Source organism: Rhinatrema bivittatum, chromosome 13 (genome assembly GCF_901001135.1).
Source record: "Rhinatrema bivittatum chromosome 13, aRhiBiv1.1, whole genome shotgun sequence".
Taxonomy (NCBI): domain Eukaryota; kingdom Metazoa; phylum Chordata; class Amphibia; order Gymnophiona; family Rhinatrematidae; genus Rhinatrema; species Rhinatrema bivittatum.
The window spans coordinates 59587990-59607754 of NC_042627.1; the positions used below are offsets into that span (position 1 = coordinate 59587990).

At 47.1% G+C, this 19765-nt stretch overlaps 1 protein-coding gene across 3 annotated transcripts in view; it reads left to right on the top strand.

Annotated features, from left to right (window-relative positions):
* Nucleotides 1-734: 734 nt before the first annotated feature.
* SPPL2A (signal peptide peptidase like 2A) overlaps nucleotides 735-19765 on the top strand; it is a 79470-nt gene continuing 60439 nt past the window's right edge. For 2 of the 3 annotated variants that reach the window (XM_029574547.1, XM_029574548.1), the window contains exons 1-3: nucleotides 735-1139; nucleotides 6979-7098; nucleotides 13548-13730. In XM_029574547.1, coding sequence (XP_029430407.1) covers nucleotides 1071-1139; nucleotides 6979-7098; nucleotides 13548-13730 — 372 coding nt within the window. In that variant the 5' untranslated portion in view covers nucleotides 735-1070. The remainder of the gene's footprint in view (nucleotides 1140-6978; nucleotides 7099-13547; nucleotides 13731-19765) is intronic. The other variant, XM_029574546.1, reaches the window with a different exon arrangement.

A 19765-nucleotide genomic window follows, 5' to 3' on the forward strand; every position in this document is an offset into this window, starting at 1 on the left:
CCCCTCCCTAACCCCTCCGAGCACATTTCTGGCCCCGCACACGCTCATTTCCCCCTCCCTAACCCCTCCGAGCACATCTCTGGCCCCCCCACACACATTCCCCAGCCCCCTCCAAGCACATCTCTGGCCCCCCACACACTCATTCCCCAGCCCCCTCCAAGCACATCTCTGGCCCCCCACACACTCATTCCCCCTCCCAACATACTAACTCCTTCCCTCCTGATACCTGGCTGTAGCTGCACACTTTGGATTCCTTTGCTGTTGCGCTCCAATGCTGCGCTGCTGGCCTTCCCGTTCCGCCCACGTGCGATGCTGTGCTGGCTGGGTCTGCCCACAAACTGTGTCGTGTGCATCAACAAGACTTGCATTCTGCTCTGATTGGCTTACTGCTGCAATATAGGGATAGGGTGCGCCTGCTATGGACAGGCTTCATCGCAGCAGCCGCCAATCACTGTAACATGATTCACAGCACAAGTCCCGCCCAACAAGCCCAAAAAAACGCAACTGGCAGAAAAAAATAGCCTAATTAAAAGCAACCAGCGAATCGGAAAAAAAACCCGCGAATGACTACAAAAAGAAGTCCAATCTCGCGGTAAATAAGCGAGGTTGGCAACACTGCGCCTGATCTTTGTACTCAAATTTATCCCGCACCCTGGTTACGTGACACCCAACCCCTCGCTGGTCAGGAGGCGGTGTCTTTAGCACAGGCCGCCTATCAGGAAGCAGTTGCAAGGTGACTCATTAGTTGCCGGGCAGACTTGCCTCGGCTTCTGCGTGCGCTGCCGCAGACGAAGCCATTGAAGCGGTATCGGCCGTCGCCTGTGTCCTGGTGGGGGAGGGGACGCGGACGCGCACCAGAGCGGAAGAGGAAGTGCAAAGTGTTGCTGGTAGCGGCGGAACTGTGACGTGAGGTGTGGTTCAGAGGGGGGGCTGAGTGTTTGGTTTTGTTGTCAGCTGCCTCCCCCCCTCACCCGGCCTCTGATTTTCGGGATTGGACTGGTCACAGCGTCGCATTTTAATTTTTTGTTTTAAGTTTTCACTCTTTTTTTGCCTTCTGGACCTGCTGAAGCATGGGAAGAAGAAGCCCTCGTCTGCTGAGTGTCTCTGGCCTGCTGCTGCTCTTTCTCCATCATCAGCAGGTAATGTTCAGCGCGCTCACAAACACTTCCATCTCCACAATCTTTTTAAACTCTAAACATGACCCCCCCCCCCCAAATGCTACAAGGATGTGGATTTGGAATTTTACCAAATGCCTCGGGAATAGTATATTAAAAGCGTGTCAGGCTTAAATCTGGCTTTGTTTTTATTTTTAAAGCTTCTATGGGAAATAGTTTTGAAGTAGCAGAAAAAGTTATTTACAAACAAACATTGCTTTCAACATACTGTATACCAGTATTTAAATGTTAACGACGTTGAAACACCTTTGGGAGTATATGCTAGTAAATGTAGTAGGTTTCCAGTGTCTTAGCATTGTTAATATACCTAAGTGCTGAGGTTTGTGTTTTTTTTCTAAGCTGAAAATTACTTTTGTTTTATAACTATATTGGGCTGTTTATAATCAGGAAATCTAGAGTTTGGGGACCAGAGGGTAATTGCCTCAATTGTACATTAATACAGTATTTCAAGGATCTTAATGATTATATGCTGTGTTGTGCTACCTGACATCAAGAAGATAAATTAGAAGTGAATATCACAACCTTAACTCCATATCTTGGTACATTTGCAGTCTCTACTTTTTAGTTGTTTTGTATATATTTGAGAATTAAATTCCTTTTTTGTAGTATGCTGATTTTTAAATGGGTCCCAGAAAGCCATATTATAAACAAAACATTGGTATCCATGGATCCTCAACGAGATATTGATAGAATGGCTTTGTATATCATGCCAGTTTCTGCTTAGGGATACTTTAATCCTTGGATAATACATTTGGTACATAAAATAGTTTTAGTGTTACTAGCCAAACATTCTGATGGGGGAGGGGATGTTCCTGGGACAGCCCTGTATTCCATTGAACTGTCCCTTGTGGCCATCTGCCATCATATTATGTTTCTGTAAGAGAAAATAGAAAGATGCAGTACAGGACCATATTTCAGAAATAGGTTGGGCTGGCCTGGTAACTTATTGTCAATGTTGTTCGCTGCCATCAAGAAGGTCCCTGGTATAAATCTTGGATCAGGTCTTTGCATCCCAGGTTGGCTGAGCAGACAAAGGCAATGTTCACAATCACCGGGGAGGGAGGGAATTGTGATCATCAATAAGAATGACAACTGGTGGCTGAATTTAGAGCCCATGTTACAGAGTTCTGGCTCCAGGATAGCTGCATTAATGACCAGACTAAGAACAGCAGGAAGGAGAGCCTACTAAAATACTAATACTAATAATTATAATTTTTAAAGCAAAGATTTGTGGTTGCTGTAAGACCACTTGGATATGCAGAATTAAGGATCAACAAACAAGTTGTAGGTGATAGCTTTTTATTGGATTAACTTTAGAACTTCAAAGCAGTATTAGACATAGACAGTCCCTGGGTAATTGTGAATAAAGAGGTATGGGGCCAGGCTTCCAGCACTGGTTCCAATTCAGCTGTTCTTTAGAAAAGTACAGGAGACTTTTTTAATGACCATATTAGCTGGATGAATTAAACTGAAAATCGTTTTCTAAATGTGCTGGTGTTCTATTTTAGGGTGCATCATATGAGAGAGTGGCTTGTATAATACTGTTTATTTTCCCAGCCTGCCATTTTTTTCAGACCTGCCACGTGCTGATTCAGCTTACAAATCTGTTAATTGTGGGTTGGCTGCTGGGTAACAGGGAATGCTAGATTTTAATACAAATATAGGAGCCATTAAAACTGGTTGTAAATACATTTACTTAGCCTTGTAAATGTAAATATATCCCAGGCAGCAAATGTAGTTTGGGATGGTGGTTAGAGTGGAAAGAAAGATAAAGATTACGGTTTGTTAGATACTTGGGGTTGACTTTTTCATGAGGTCTCAGGTTCTACAAGTAGAAGAGATCAAGTAGACCTTTGTGTACTGCAACTTTCTAAATTTGCTGTATTTTTTTTTTTATTTATTTATGATTTTACAATCTTACAAAGATAGTAAAAAACAAACTGTAGAAACATTGAGAGATGCAGTAAATCAAAATCATAGATTGAAAAGTAAGTAAATCAGAGGATGATGCCAGAAAATAGGACGAATAAAGAAAACTTTAATTAAGAAATTACAGTTAATTGACTTGTACCTGCCTTAATATACTTATTGATCTCCCTGAAACTCATTCTGAGAAGTATTAGTCAGACCTCTGGTATCTTAAAAGGAATGTAACTGCTCTGGAGAAAAAGGCATACGGATCGATACTGTAAGGCCGCGGTAGAAACAGTGCGGCAGTGTCAGGCGCACCCTTCCTCCCCGCACGCACAGTTCTCTAGACCTAGCGCCTGATACTCTCTTCTAATTGCATGCAAATGCATGCCGCGGCTGTGAAGCGTTAGGGAAGGGTTATGCCCGCGCAACCCATTTTACTGTATAGGCGCTTAATACAGCGCCTATACAGTAACCTGGGTGCGCTGGTACCTGTCATTTGAAATGACATTTGAAATGACATTTCAAATGTCATTTCAAATGACATTTGAAATGACATTTGAAATTTCAAATGACATTTGAAATGACAGGTACCAGGAAGTGTAAAAAACAAAATTTTTAAATACCTGTCGGAGGGCCGCGTGGGTCCAGGCGGTCGGCGGGCGGGGTCCGGGGGGCGGGTGGTCGCGTGTTAAATCTAGGCCGCGGGCGGGTGGGCGCCTGTTCCAGGCGGCGGGGGCGGGTGGACACACGTTAGTTTCAGACGGCCGGCGGGCGGCGGGAGCCGGGTGGTCGCGTGTTAAATCTAGGCCGCGGGCGGGAGGACGCCTGTTCCAGGCGGTGGCGGGTGGATGCGCGTTAGTTTCAGATGGCCGGCGGGCGGCGGCGGGAGCCGGGTGGTCGCGTGTTAAATCTAGGCCGGGTCCGCACAGGCGCGCATTCATCCACTGCCTGTGGGGGCTGCCTCCGGAAGCCCCCACCGGCAGTGAATGAATGCGCGCCTGTGCGACCCCCTGCGATTCGGTGCTCAAGGCAGTCACATGCCGTGACGTCGGGCGTCGTGACGTCACGCCTTGAGCACCGAATCGCAGGGGTCGCACAGGCGCGCATTCATTCACTGCCGGTGGGGGCTGCCGGAGCAGCCCCCACCGGCAGTAAATGAATGTGCGCCTGTGCGGACCCGGCCTAGATTTAACACGCGACCACCCGGCTCCCGCCGCCACCCGCCGGCCACCTGGACCCACGCGGCCCTCCGACAGGTATTTAAAAATTTTTATTTTTTTTTCTGACAGATTTTATGTGTCCCACAGCATTACATTTTCTCGATCATCTCTGTATCGCTTTTTTTTTTATTGTTTTATTGTTTTTGAGTATCTTAAGCGGTGTCGATGGATTTGTTACTAGACTCACAGTCCTAACTCCTACTAGGGGGAGGCGGTAAACTAACACGTTAAGGCCGCGGCAAAACAGCGGGTTACTAAGGAGATAATATCAGCGCCCGTTACAGTATCGGAGGGGAATAGCTAATTCCTTCATTATACAGCTTTTTCGTTCATTTACATGCTGGGTGCGGAAAGGGTTATGTGTCTATTTTAGGAAGTGCTAAGGACGCGTGAAACTGGAGACTGGATCGCTGGATCGCCTTACTCATCTGTATTGTGCGCTCCCAGCACGTTACAGACGGGGAATCTTTAACTGCACGTTACTGTATCGACCTGAGAGTAATTTAATAAGGCATTTGCAAGGGTACCTTAAGAAAGAAGCACCTAGAGCCATAACTTCAGTTCTCATAGAAACCTTTTCCTGCTTTCCTGGGTAGTGCTAGCTAACAGGCCGATACAGTGCACTGTTAACCCGCATTTGGATGCGCGAGCTTTACCCCTTATTCAGTAAGGCTGGTGTTAATTTCTACCGGCGCTGGGGAAGTGATATTAAAAAGTTAAAAATCGGCCTGTGGGTCGGAAGACGGACGCTCAATTATGTCTGTGTCCGTTGGCTGTCAAACCCGCTGACAGCCGCTGCTCCTGTCAAAAAGGCGCTAGGGACGCGCTAGTGTCCCTAGCGCCTCCTTTTACTGCGGGCCCTAATTTGCTTAGGCCACCCTGAAACGCGTGCCCAGGAGAGTGGGCGCTCGCCCGCTCTCCCGCGCGTTTTTCTGAATTGGCCTGTAAGACAGGAAAAAATCTAACAGCCCTAGAAATTTAACATTTAGATTGCAGAAATACATCTTCATGCTAACACTTAAATCTTCTGCCAGCTATTCTCTGGCATCATGAAAGACCTCACTATTTAAATGTTGTTTTGATACCTGTTCCATTGCTCCAAGTTATTTATTCCTTGTTAAATGTAAAAGCATTCGAATATGATAATTATTGTTATATTGTAAACCGAAGTGATATGTAATTTCTTACATGAATATCGGTATATAAAAGTGTTAAATAAATAAAATAAATAAATAAATCTGACTCCGAAAAGAAAAAACAATAAAAATGTTTGGAAACTTCCACAATGGAATTTTGAAGAAAATTGGTCAGATAAGATAAATCTAAGGAAACTGGAGACTCTCTTTGAAAATTAGATTAAAAAAAACAAAAAAACTTTAGTGAATGCTGGAATATTCTTCTCGGACATATGCAAAATTTCAAGAAGGTATTTTCAAAGAGTAGTTCTAAGTGATTCTCCCACCACAAGAGGAAAGTTTAAGAAACGAAGATTAAGGTCCCTTTCTTGAGGGACCCTCTTTCTTTAATCATGGTGGAATTAAGGGAGCCAACTTCTTGAACCTCATGCTCCAGTTTGGAGATTCGGTTACTGTGCTCATTAATCTGTTTCCCCATGCTTTTAAAATTTGCTTTGAAGTCTTTGGGAAAGAGAAGAAATATTAGAGGAACATTCAGAAATCATAGTCCCAGAGTGAATCAAGAGTCCCCACCTAAGGTTTAGGAGTTTCAGAAATTAAAGTTGGAAAATTGCTGCTCTGATATGCAGCCAAATTCATGGTCGCCAGGTTCACAGCAACCTCGCTAGAAGACAAGTAGGGGCAGACCGAAATCCTCCACGCTGGCCTTGTTCCACGTTGCTTGCAACTCCGATAGTCCCGCCGACCGCCGACAACGCTGGGGCTCCCTCAGACGCAGTCCCGCTGATGATATCATCTCCCTGCGCTGCTCATTCGAGTTGGCGTATCGCTCAGACAGTGGGGGCTGGAGATCCAGGGGGGCTCAGATGTCTCACCAGGCGATCCAAGCGCTCCCTCGGTCGCAACAGCATTAGCAGTCCCCTCATCAAATGCAGGACCAATAGACACAAAAGATGTAATAAGCGGCTGGGCTGAAGAGCAGGCTGATTTGGAGGGAAAAACGTGAACTCTCCCCCTTCCTCTTAGACACAATCCCAGAAATAGAAGAACAAGGTAACGAGAGGAAACAGTCCCTGCCACAGCATGTCTGATTCATGCCGCCATCTTGGCATCTCCTCAATTAAACCCTGGATTCTTCTTTTTAAGCAAACATTTGCAAATTGTCCTCTGTGCTAATGAAAGAGAAGGGTTTTGCTTTCATACCAAAGCAGGAGAGCTGCTTATATAGGATTCAGTGGATAAATGTAATGTAGATAGGTGAAAATATTCTTCTCATTGCTTCTATCCCCAGTACTGCAATAACTAGGTCATTTCCTTGTTTTCTAATAAGTAGTTGTCTGGGCACAGGACTGTGCCAAGTTATGATCTCACAATATGTTAATGTTGGATGAAATTGTTAAAACATTTCTGATCACATCTATCTACCCCTTGGGATCCTGCCAGGTTCTTGTGACCTGGATTGATCACTGTTGGAAACAGGATACTGGTTTGGTCCAGTATGGCAAGTGACATGTTTTTATGTTCTTATTGTAGATATATGCACAGGAGGGAATCCTGCATGTGACTGGAGATGGGTCACCTCAGCCAACTCATGACTATTGCATTCTGTATAATCCATTGTGGACATCTCTACCAAGTACTCTCGATAATGCTGTAAGTAGTGTGCAGTCAATAATAGAGGTAATATGGTAAAATTGAAAATGTTGAATGTATTGAGGGGGAAGGGGGGGTTTGATTACGTTCAAACCACAATTTGTCACCATTGTCAAAAATACCATATGTAACACTTGCATTCTTGATCTTACAAAAGGAAAAATCATTGGATTAGGGTGCAGTAAATTTCTTAAAATATTCCATGTTATGTGCGGATAGTTCACCATAACCAATAGGAACAACCTTGAATGTTTTGTCTATTATGTAATTATTACTTAACTTCTTATTTGAATGGCATTAGCTGAGTGCCCTGTTATTTGGTCCTGTTTAGCAAGGTAATTTACACCTGTTTACAGGAGAATCTATCCCTAATGCTTGTATTCTTGGAAACATTTGCTCTGTTCGGTATGTGATATGGAAGCTATACACTGTACAAGTCATTGACCTGCAAAAATGGAATGGCAGGTTTATAACTAGTGGATTAGATTTCTGCTTGAAGACTGACCCATTTCTAAATACAGACAAAAGCAAAAAGTATATATTGAGTAGTTCTTCAATATAATCAACTACAAGCGATAATGTTTTGTGGCAGTATGCACTTATTTATCTATTATATTTATATTCTGCCTTTCAGCAATTCAAAGTGGATTACATTCGGGTACTCTGTTTATTTCCCTGTCCCCAAAGGGCTCAAAATCTGAGTTGACATGAGGTGGGGAGGGTAAAGTGACTTGCCCAAGGTTACAAGCAGCGGCAAAAAAAAACCAGTTGCAGGCTGAGAGAGGCTTGGCTGGAAAGGCTTTTGCCCCGCCCCTTAGCCAGAGACCCATTCCTGCTCGCAGCCAGGGAGGTCTGAGCTCAAGTAAAAAATGTAACTTTAAAAGAGTTTTAGTGAGGCTCTCCTCATTCTTACTGGGTCTTCCTTCTTGGCATTGGTGTTCGGCGTCTTCCTCTCATGTCTGGGGACTTTAGTAAAGTGTGGAGGCAGCGCGGGCTCAGCGGGTTGAGCAGCCTGTTGGCTAGGCCCTGCTTCCTTTTCACTGGCCGCATGGTAGGCTGCAACAGTTCCTTCACGCAATTTTTGTGTATGATGTTGGTGCGTGTGCCCGCATACTTGTGTGCCTAGTTTCACGTCTTCTGCTGAGTGCATACTTATGCAGCCTATCGGTTTGCGCGTTTTGAAGAGTGACTAAGTACGTATTGCGTGCGAGTCTGCTCGCATTGTTCTTGATTTAAGCACGTAGTTAAGCATGTAGCTAAGTGCATGTTCTACGCATAGTTAAGCATGTAGCGGGGCACATAGTTATACACTTACCTGGCTGAGTAAGCTGACCTTTTGAATATGCATTAAGTGTGTATCTTAGATGCGTGTTAACAGATACGCCATGGGACCGGTGTCAAAGAAGGCTAAGTGCTTAGCAATTTGTGCTGTATGCCATATAAGGGCAATACAGCCCGAACTTTCTGTGAACCTGTGTCAGCCTTGCCTGGGTGCTCGAGATGATTTGCCCCCTACTTTGCTGACACTGGCCCATCCCCTCGATCTGAGGGGAGTGGGGCTACAGGTGACATAGCAAGGGTGTCCCCTTCTTTGGTTGATCCACAGGCAGAGTCATCCTCAGCAGAATCTAGCTCACAGGACATCAGGTTTGGACCTATGGGGCCTGATATGGATCCATCCTCCTCTTCCTTGGTGGAATTTTTCCAGAGACTATAGACTGGGCTTCCTGTGGAGACTGTAATGCCTCCTAAATTAGTGTTGCATGTTTGGGGCTCTCTGTGTCCACCATTGTGTGCAAACGCTGTGGTGCAAGTATGCCTGACAATGTTCGAGGGAATGTGGATCAAGATGACACTGATGATGATTTGGGTTGGTACCCTCTTGAAGAAGGTGAAATTCCCCTGGATTTAGAGCCACATAGAACTCTTCTCCAATTCTTTTATTGCGATGAGTTGCCAGGACTGATTACTCAGACTCTGAAGACACTTGGGGTGGCTGGGAGTGACTCTTTAAGTATGCAGGAGGAGGACCCCATATTGCTCACCCTATGCAAGGCTTTGTTTCTCCTCCTGGATGCGATTCAAGAGTTGATTGACCTCGGATGGAGTGCACCAGAGGCGAGTTTTAAAGGTAGATGCGCCCTGGTGGTTTTATATCCCTTGAATCCACAGGCAAAAGAGCAGTTGTGTTTCCCAAAGGTGGTTGCGTTGGTGTGTTCTGTTACTAAATGAACCACCATACCGGTTGGAAGAGGAGCAGCTCTAAAGGATGCTCAGGATAGGAGTGAAGCTATCCTTAAGCAAGCCTTTGAGGCCATGGCGATGAATTTGCAAATTGCTGCTTGTTTTTTCCTGGTGGCTCGAGCTACTGTGCATCTCTCTCAGTAATCTGGGGAAACAGTTTTGGATGGCAGAGCAGTAATAGAACCGAGGGCAGCCTTCTTAGCTGATGCAGGCTGTGACCCCAGAGGGGTTGCTTCCGTAATAGTGGCTAGATGTCAGCTGTGGCTGCGCAATTGGTTGGAAGACTGTTTTTAAGTCCAGTCTGAACTGCCCTTTAAGGGTTCTCTTTTGTTTGGCAGTGAGTTGGAGAAGATGACAAATAAACGGGCCGATAGGATGCGCGTTTTCCCTTACCCCTTATTCAGTAAGGGGTGGAAAACGCGCATCCAACCCGCCAAACCTAATAGCGCCCTCAGCATGCAAATGCATGTTGATGGCCCTATTAGGTATTCCCGCTCGATTCAGTAATTAGCGCCTACCCAAAGGTAGGCGCTAATTTCTTCCAGCACCGGGAAAGTGCACAGAAAAGCAGTAAAAACTGCTTTTCTGTGCACCTTCCGACTTAATATCATGGCGATATTAAGTCGGAAGGTGCACAGAAAAGCAGTAAAAACTGCTTTTCTGTGCACCTTCCGACTTAATATCATGGCGATATTAAGTCGGCGGTCCCGAAGAGTAAAAAAAAAAAAATTTGAAGTCGGCCAGCGGCTGTCGGCTCGAGAACCGACGCCGGCAAAATTGAGCGTTGGCTGTCAAACCCGCTGACAGCCGCCGCTCCTGTCAAAAAGTAGGTGCTAGGGACGCGCTAGTGTCCCTAGCGCCTCCTTTTGCCCGTTTCTACCACCGGGCCTCATTTAAATACTGTATCGCGCACACAGGCAAGTGGGTGTTCGCCCGCTCTCCCGAGAACTTTACTGAATCGGCCCGAAGTATGGGGAAGCCCAGGTTCCTCATTTGCCAGAGGATAAGAAGCCGGCTTTACCGCCTTTTTGGGCAAGTGGCCATCCTCTATTTTAGGCGATTTTGTCTTACGGTTTGGCCCTTGAGAGGGGCTAGGTTGTTGAAGTTTGGTTATCCACCTGCTGTGATTTCCACCTTGCTTAGGGCCAGGAAATTTTCTGCATCTCTGGCCTATGATAGTTTGGAGAGTTTTCGATGATTGGTGTATGGAGCGATATTCCCAGCCCCTCAAAGTGGTTACACCATTGATTTTGGAATTTTTTTATAGGAAGGATTGTGTAAAGACTTGGCCCTTAACACCTTGAAGGTTCAAGAGGCAGCCCTTGCTTGTTATAGGGGGGCAAGTCAATGGTGGACCTCTGTCTTCCCATCCCAATGTGTCTCTGTTTTTGAAGGGAGTTAAGCATCTTTGTCCTCCCTTGCAAATCTGTGGGATCTTAATCTGGTCCTGAATATTTTGGCTCATCTGACTTTTCGGCCACTATGTGGCCTTTCCTTGTGGCTGCTTAATTTGAAGTCAGTTTTTCTAGTGGCAGTCTGGTCTGCATGTCGGGTTTCCAAGCTGCAGGCTCTTTGTTGCTGTGACCCTTTTCTGCACATGACTCCAGGAGCAGTAGAGCTTCGGACTGTGCCTTCTTTTTTGCCAAAAGTGGCTTTAGAGTTTCATTTGAATCAATCCATTTCGCTGCCCATGTTGGACAGGAACAGAGATGAGAGTGAGTATGGTCTCTTGCGTACCTTGGATGTCGAGCATCATTTACTACAGTATTTGGACGTGACTAAACCTGTCCAGAAGTCTGATTGCCTGTTCATGCTCCATGGTGGCGGTGAACTGGTGACGTGGGCAACTATAGCCTGTTGGGTTAAGGAAGTCATCACGGCCACCTGTTGGTGGGGGGGGGGGGGGGGGGGATTCCTGTTAAATTAAGAAGCAATAGATTTTAATTTTTCAGAGGAAGGGACTCTAAACAAAAAGTGATGCAATTGTGGAATATTTTGCCATAGAGGAAAATAGCTGAATCAATTGGGGTGCGAGGCTGGGGAAAATTAGTTAGTGCAAGCCCCACCTCCCACCCAGTTCTTTTTAACCCTCCTGCTGGTAGGAGGAGAGCAGCGCTTCCTACATTCAACCACCACTACCTCCTGCCAGCTTCAGCTTGAAGTCGTAGTCACAGTGCGCCCTGTAGTCTCGTGCAGGGCTGGATTTAGGCACAAGCAACATAGGGAGCCAAATTCTGAAGGTTCCTAAAAACTGGGGCTCCCCTTGCTGCTCCCTGACTTCCAGGGGCAAAACCTCCTGCCTCCATCCTCTGCCTGTGGGCACCATAATCTTAAATCAGCCCTAATCTTGCGAGATCTGATTGTTGAGAGTAAATCCACAGAAATACAATTTTTAGGTGTAATCATGAAGTAAATAAGTGTTCACCAAGAAGTGTTCCTTGCTGATGGAAATCTGAAACATAGACTTGAGCTTTCCTTTTTCTGGACCCCATGTGATGTGTGGGTGACTCTGGATGACCGGAAGGCTCATCTGCAATACCGTTCCCAGCAGTTCCTGGGAGACGACTCCAGAGGGCCCAGCAACTATCCAGGCTTCAAACTCCAGAGCCCAAGCTTTCAGAGGCTCTGCACCCCTCGTAGCAGAAGAGCACCTTAAAGTTCCTTACTAAACTTTATCCATTTACCTTGCTATACCTTAACTGTTTAAGAACATAAGGCTTGCCATACTGGGTCAGACCAAGGGCCCAGCAAACCCAGGATCCTGTTTCCAACAGTGGCCAAGCCAGGTCACAAGTACCTGGCAGGATCCCAAGGGGTAGATAGATTCCAAGCTGCTTATCATAAGAATAAGCAGTGGATTTCTGCAACTCCACCTTAATAATTGTTGATGGATTTTTTTTCTCCAGAAACTTATCCAAACCTTTTTTAAATTCAGCTAAACTAATAGCTTTCACCATATCCTCTCGTCATGAATTCCAGACCTTATCTGTTTTTATTTGGTTTTATATGGTTTGGAAGGAGTAATTTGCTACAGACTTTTTATATAGAAGGAATTTAATTCAAAACAAGAGTCAATAAGGTGGATAACTAGATAGTTATAAATAGATTAATTGTAGTGTTTTGAGGGTTATTGCCAGACAAATATAAAATAAATGAATAGACTAAAAGTACTTTAGCTTTACATACCTGCTCCCTTAGAGATTTTATCTCTGTAACAAATCAACAAAATTATGAAGTAGGGAGGTTTTCCAGTCTTTTGCACTGAGTGCCACATGTATGATTATCTCCCAGCTGCCGAGAGGCTGTGTGTGTGTGTGTGTGTGTGCTAAGTGCAAAGAGCTCCAAGCCCTCAGAGAATGAGTCTGATCTCTGGAGGATCTAAGGGAGACTGAGCGGTATGTAGAGAAGTCCCATTTCCAATCTTGTTGCCTCTATTTTTGCCTTGGAGGAGAAAGGTCGCCTAGAAGGAGAGCATCAGCTTTATGAGGCAGGAAACAATTGTGTAGCTAGGACCTGCACTCAGGGTGGCCTGCACACAGAGTGGCAAAGAGCGCCGACTTCAGCATACTACTCTGCCATACCAGTTACCTAGAGGTTTTCTTTATAATTTAACTTAAGGTGAGGTTGGCTTTCTTTGCCACTCTGTGAAGTGATCCTTGCATTTAACATTTCCTTAATCTCCGTAGCCAAATTTATGGCACTTCATTAGTAAAGAATTTGAAACTACTCTGAGCCGAGGCCTGCTTTGCCTGCCATTCCTGGAATGGAGCTCTGACATTCACGCCTTATCGAACATTCAGAGTCTCTCTCATTGTGCAGATCTGGTTTTGGAAATATCCATTAACAATGCAAAAAAATAAAAATAAATAAAACTCAACTCTTCCCAATAATTTAAAGGAGCAGAGTAAAAACTTTTAATTTTTCATATAACCACATCTTACCTTGTCAGAGTATTCAAAACTACTTCTAAATAATGGGATCATTTTTTAAAATCTTATCTTTATATTGTTTTTGCAGAATATGAACAGTGGAATTTTACAAAGCATTGCAAAATAATTTTACACAGTTCTTCAGACCCACATGGAAACACTTTTTCACTGTGAATGAGGACTTGATGTGGATATTTATTTTGACAATAGTCTGTAGCCTTATGTGAGATGTTTATGGGTGTAATTCAGCTGTGGAATACATTTCTTTGTTTGTAGACTTCATACGGGATGGAAAACTTGACCACCAGGCAACTCTGCAGTGTTTCTGATGTCCCTCCCAGTGGTATCAAGGACAAGGCAGTTGTGGTTGTCCTGGGGAACTGCACTGTTATAGAAACTGCCAGAATTGCTCAGAACAGTGGTGCAAGAATATTACTGATAGCAAGCAAAACTGGACTTGTAAGTGCCAAAACTGGATTGTGAGAATAATCTGTGTAGCCTGGCTCTGTCATTCTTTGGGCCTGATGCACTAAATGATTTTTTCCCATGCTTGGTGCATCTGGCCCTTTGTGTTTTTAGTCTTGATATGTGGATAGATTATAATGATTACAAAAGGATTTCGGTGTCCCTCTTTCTGTGAGCCTGTGCAATTCCAGTGTTGATAGTATGACCATTTTAATTTCTGTGCCAGTGATGTAGCTGACTGATAGATTCCAGGTTTGTTTTTGAATTCCAATCACTGGTTACCAGTTTTTCAGCCCTTCTCTGGCTCAGTTCATCTCTGCAGGCAGGATATTTTACTTTATATTTTCTGTGCTTCCTTTTGGTGTTTAGAAAAATTATTGGAAGCATGTGAACAATAACTTGTATGTTTATCTAAAACTTATGTGTTTGAAAGATATACCAGCTAGAATACTGGGCTTCTTTCAATACATAGTAAATAATGGCAGAAAGACCAAATTGACCTATCCAGTCTTCCTAGTTGAGATATTTCATCTTTGGATAGATGAGCATATAAATTCCTGTACTCAACCTAATACCAGCTCCTTAGAGCTATGTCTTATTTATTACTTGCACTTCCAACTTCTTTTCTGCCACTGTTTTCCATATCCATTCCAAGTGTGCCCAGAATCTGGCTGCCACCACCTCCACAGGTAAGCCATTTCAGGTCTTACCATTTTCCTCTATGCTTCCTAGAAGATCAGCATTAATTCTAATATGCAGGTCCCCCTACCATGTCTTATTACCAAGTTTTCCAATCCACACAGCTATCAAAACTAGCAAAGCCATTTTTCAAAACATCCATCTTCACCATGCTCATTGAAGTTTAGGTTTGAACCATGGTCACTCTGTTCATGGAAGCCCAATGCAATCTTACCACTTCTGTTTGGATCATAACAATCCCTGTTGCCGCCTTGGCACCCATTGCTGTTAGGGTTTTAACACCGCTCCATGCAGGTTACTCCTTGGCTACTGCCAAGGCACTAGATTGTGCTTCTGCTATCCTTTCACTTTTTGCAAGTAACATAACTGATGGCAGAAAAAGACTATCTGGCCCATCCAGTCTGCCCAATTATACTGTCCACGCTGCTAAGGATACATCCCAGCTGCCAGCTACTCAGTGACCACCTGCAAGATTTCTCCTTACCTAAGACAATCTTTTTTTTATCTTTTGTCTTCCTTTGCACTCCACCATCTAGGGTAGAAGAGCATACAAGATCCCCACTTAATTTCCTCCAGCATCCACCTTTTCTATGCCCAACTACAAGACTCCATGGTACTCTAAATATCCAACAGTACTAGCATGGCCATTGCCCAAACATCTGACTTCCTAGTTCCCTGTATTGCCTGACAGATAGATCCAGCTATACAAGAGCCAGTGTTTCTTTTGACTTCTGTTTAATTACAGAACTTGTAGTCTGCCAGACAGACCTAGCTGCCATTTTGATTCTATCATCAAATTATGATCTAAATGGCTACCATTACTAGTGAGCCTCCCAGGTCCCTTGCGTAACCTTTCAGACAGACCTAGCTATGAGTGCCTGCATTTCCACTAGGTCTTCTAGTTGCTGCAGAACATGCAACCTGCTAGACAAATCTAGGTGCTAGGATCCTGTTTGACATAATGTATTTTTGAAATTGATTGTGCTGGCAGGACATTCCAGGAATCCATCATTCTTTTCCATTAAAAAATATTTTCTGATGTCCCCGAGTCTGTCACCTTGGAACTTCACATCCTGATCCCTCATTCTACAGCTTCCTTTTCATTGACTGTTCCCTGTATGTAGCCGGATCAGTCCAGACCTTGGGTTGAGCCTTCTTTCCAGCAGGTGGAGACAGACTAAAACTGCAGAGGTGCCCTATATGAGGACAGAGCCCATCCTGTAACCCTTCAGTATTTGTCTGTCTCCCAACAGGTGGATCAGCTCACCCTTCTGTCTCCTGATTCGGCTTCTCAGCCAGCTGTCCTTATTTCTGTGGATCAAGCAAGTACTTAATTCCTAGCTATTTTCTTTGCTTTTTCTGGAAATAAATTTTAATCGGCTAGGATTTTTTCTTCCACAGGAGACTGTACCGTCTCCTAGCTCTTGCCGGACTCAGGGGGGCTTTGCCCCTTGTACGCTGCATAGCCTGAGTCTGTCTGTGCTTCCCGGTGTGGGGACCGAGGCTGGTGGTCCAGTTCTCGTCTCCCCCTCCTCTGGCTGCCGAGGGGGCTTAGAGCCCAGGGCTGTGCTCAGTGTATTTAAAAAAAAAAAAAAAAAAAAAAAAAGGTAAAGAGGTTTTAAACTTCAATTGTCATTTTTTTATAGCCCTTGTAAATTATTTTTTTGTGTACTTTTATTCTTGGCTAGTTAGGGGGCTTGAACCAGCAGCCAGACAGGCAGGAGTCAGCAGGTTCCTCCCCTGCTTCACTCCTGCCGGCGGGCTGCCAATCATTTTTATTTACAGATTTTTTTCTCTTCAGATCGGCTCCAGCTATGCTGCGACCGGCAGCCTGCCTCTCTTGTGGGCTGCCCTCTTCGCAATTTTCGCGGGAGGGACTGTACTCTGCCTGCCTGCCTGCCGGGTGGGGAAGGCCCCTCCTCTGCAGGGCAGGCAAATCCAGCCCGGCGATCCACTCCTCACCGCATGGCCAGGCCGTGCCTGGGAACGGCGGCCATCTTGGATTTTTCAGCAGCTCCCGTTTCGGAGCTGCCTGGGGCTGGGTAACCAAATTTTTTGGAGCTTCCCCCCCCCTCCCCGGGAGTTCTAGGACCCGTTTTTCTCCGGAATTTGTGACCCCCGGCAAAAATTCCTCGTTCCGCGCTGTTGACTCGTGGCCCGGCTGCGGAACCCCAGGGTCCCTTCGAGTGCGGGTGGTCCTGGGTGTGCCCCCCCCCCCCCCCCGGTGGCCCTGGTCCTTCCAGACCCTGACCCACTTTCTGATTCCGCGGCTATCCTCCCGCCCTTGGAAGGGGACGACCCCAGGGCCCTGCGTAGGTTCCAAAAGGAGGAGTTGGAGCCCCTCATCCCCTTTGTCCTCCAGGAATTCGGGTTAGAGGGGCCCTCGGTGGATACCTTCCCTAAAAATATGGACCCGGTCCTGGCGGGACTTAGGGCTCCGGCAAGTGCTTTCCCTTTTCACCCCATGCACAAGCTATTGCTCCTGCGTGAGTGGGAGGCTCCTGAAGCAGGACTCTGGGTAGGACGTACTATGGATAAGCTATACCCCCTCCCGGAGGACGGTCTGGAAATCTTGAAAAATCCCTCTGTGGATTCCTACGTCTTTGCGGTCACTAAACACACTACCATCCCGGTGGAGGGGTCTACAGCCCTGAAGGATGGGCAGGATCGCAAGCTTGAAGCGCACATGAAACGCATTTTCAAGATCCTGGCCCTGGGGGTCCGTGCGACGGCCTGCAGCAGTCTCATGTTGCGGGCGGGTCTTAGATGGACCCAACAGCTACTCGGGGCCCAGGATATTCCCCCAGCAGAGGCAGCGCAAGCCGAGCGTTTGGAAGCCGTCATCGCCTATGGGGCTGATGCGCTGTATGACCTCTTCCACGTCCAAGTAAAAGCAATGGCCTCGGCGGTGTCAGCTAGGCGACTCTTGAGGCTGCGCAATTGGTCGGCTGACCCGTCCTCCAAGGCATGGCTGGGCTCGCTGCCCTGCAAAGGTAAGTTGCTGTTTGGTGAGAAGTTGGTGTTTGGACCTTATTCTCCTTGGGGGAGAATAAGGTCCAAAAATTACCGGAGGACCGGCCGAGACCAGCACGCTCCTTCACACCCTCCCGTCCTCGTTTCTGGGGACAGAGACGGTATACCCCACGCGGACAGGGTGGTGCCATGAGGGGTTATTCTTCCCGGTCTCAGTCTTGGTCGCAGCCCTTTCATGGACGTCGGCCCTTTTGTGAGGGCCAACCCGCGCGCTCCGCCCCTAAGCCTGCCGCTCAATGAAGGTCAGCTGGCCCATTCCTCAATCCCGTTCCTGGGCGGTCGCCTCTCCCTTTTTTTCGAGGAATGGGTCAAGATCACGTCGGACCAGTGGGTCCTCGACATTGTACGAGACGGGTACGCCTTCGAGCTCATCCACAACCCACCGGATCTCTTCCTATTCTCCCCTTGCGGGCGCTCCAAACGAGAAGCGATGGAGCAAACCATCATCAGACTACTGCACCTGGGCGCAGTTGTCCCGGTCCCGGAAAGGGAGCTTGGCGCAGGCCAGTATTCCATTTACTTTGTCGTTCCCAAGAAGGACAGGGCCTTTCGGCCGATCCTGGACCTCAAACGGGTCAACAAAGCCCTCAAGATCCCGCGCTTTCACATGGAAACCCTGCGGACGGTCATCACGGTGGTTCACCCCGGGGAGTTCCTCGCCTCGCTCGATCTGATGGAAGCGTACTTCCATATCCAGATCCACTGCGATTATCAAAAGTATCTTCGCTTCCACATTCTCAGTTGGGACTTCCAGTTTCGGGCCCTGCCATTCGGCCTCGCGACCGCGCCTCGCACCTTCACCAAGATCATTGTGGTGGTGGCGGCAGCCCTTCAGCAGGAAGGCGTTCTAGTCCATCCTTATCTGGATGACTGGCTTGTGCGGGCCAAGTCGGAGGGCCTCTGCAAACAGGCGGTAGATCGGGTATTGGCTCTTCTCGCGTCCCTGGGGTGGATAGTGAATTTTTCCAAAAGCAACCTCCAGCCCTCCCAGGAATTGGAGTTCCTGGGAGCCCGCTTCAACACCCGACTCGGGGAAAGTCGTCTTACCTTGTGCGCGGGCCCTCAAGTTGATAGATCAGATCCGGGACTTGATCTCGCTGCCTCTTCCAACGGCCTGGGACTACTTGCAGGTTCTCGGGTCCATGGCTTCCACCATCGATCTAGTCCCATGGGCTTTTGCTCATATGCGACTGTTACAGAAAGCTTTGCTATCACGTTGGCAACCGGTATCGGAACAGTATCAAGTGGTCCTCCCCCTTTCGGCCTCTACAGTCGCCGACTTGCAGTGGTGGCTCTCACTCCATCATCTTCTCCAGGGAATGCCTCTTCAGTCTCCACAGTGGACGATAGTGACCACGGACGCCAGTCTCTCAGGCTAGGGTGCGGTCTGCCTGTCTCAGTCCACTCAGGGGATATGGTCACCCATTCAGTCTCGCTGGCACATCAGTCGGCTGGAGGCCAGGGTGGGGCGTCTGGCCCTGCAGGAGTTCTTGCCCCTCATATGCGGGAAAAGTGGTAAGAGTGCTGTCCGACAACTCCACCACCGTGTCGTACATCAATCGTCAGGGGGGCACCCGCAGTCGCCTGGTAGCCCTGGAAGCCAGACATCTCTTTGCCTGGGCAGAACCTCACCTGGAATGCCTGGCGGCCTCTCACATTGCGGGCAAGGAAAATGTTCAAGCGGATTTTCTCAGCCGCCAATCGCTCGATCTGGGAGAGTGGTAACTCTCGGAAGCAGCCATGGATCTGATCATCAGAAGGTGGGGTCAGCCTCACCTGGACTTAATGGCGACCATGCACAATGCCAAGGCCGATCGGTTCTTCAGCCACTGGAGGGACCACGGCTCGGAGGGAGTGGATGCTCTGGCTCTTCCCTGGCCCGCAGATGTCCTCCTGTACGTGTTTCCTCCTCTTAGGAGAATAGAACTCCACAGGGGTCCAGTGATTCTGGTAGCACCCGAGTGGCCTCGCAGACCATGGTTTGCAGATCTTATCACACTGGCGACGGACGGTCCTCTGCGGCTGGGCCATCTTCCGCGTCTACTGCGGCAGGGACCCATATATTTCAACCAGGCCGATCGCTTCTGTCTAGCAGCCTGGCTTTTGAACGGCGGCGTCTGATACGTAAGGGCTTCAAGGAAGAGGTCATCTCTACCTTGCTTCGAGCCCAGAAGCAGTCGACTTCTCTAGCTTACGTGCGCATATGGAAGGTCTTCGAGACTGTTTGCGAGAATTCGGGTGTCTCAGCTCGCTCCGCCCCAGTCTCCGTAGTTCTTTCTTTTCTGCAGGAGGGTCTC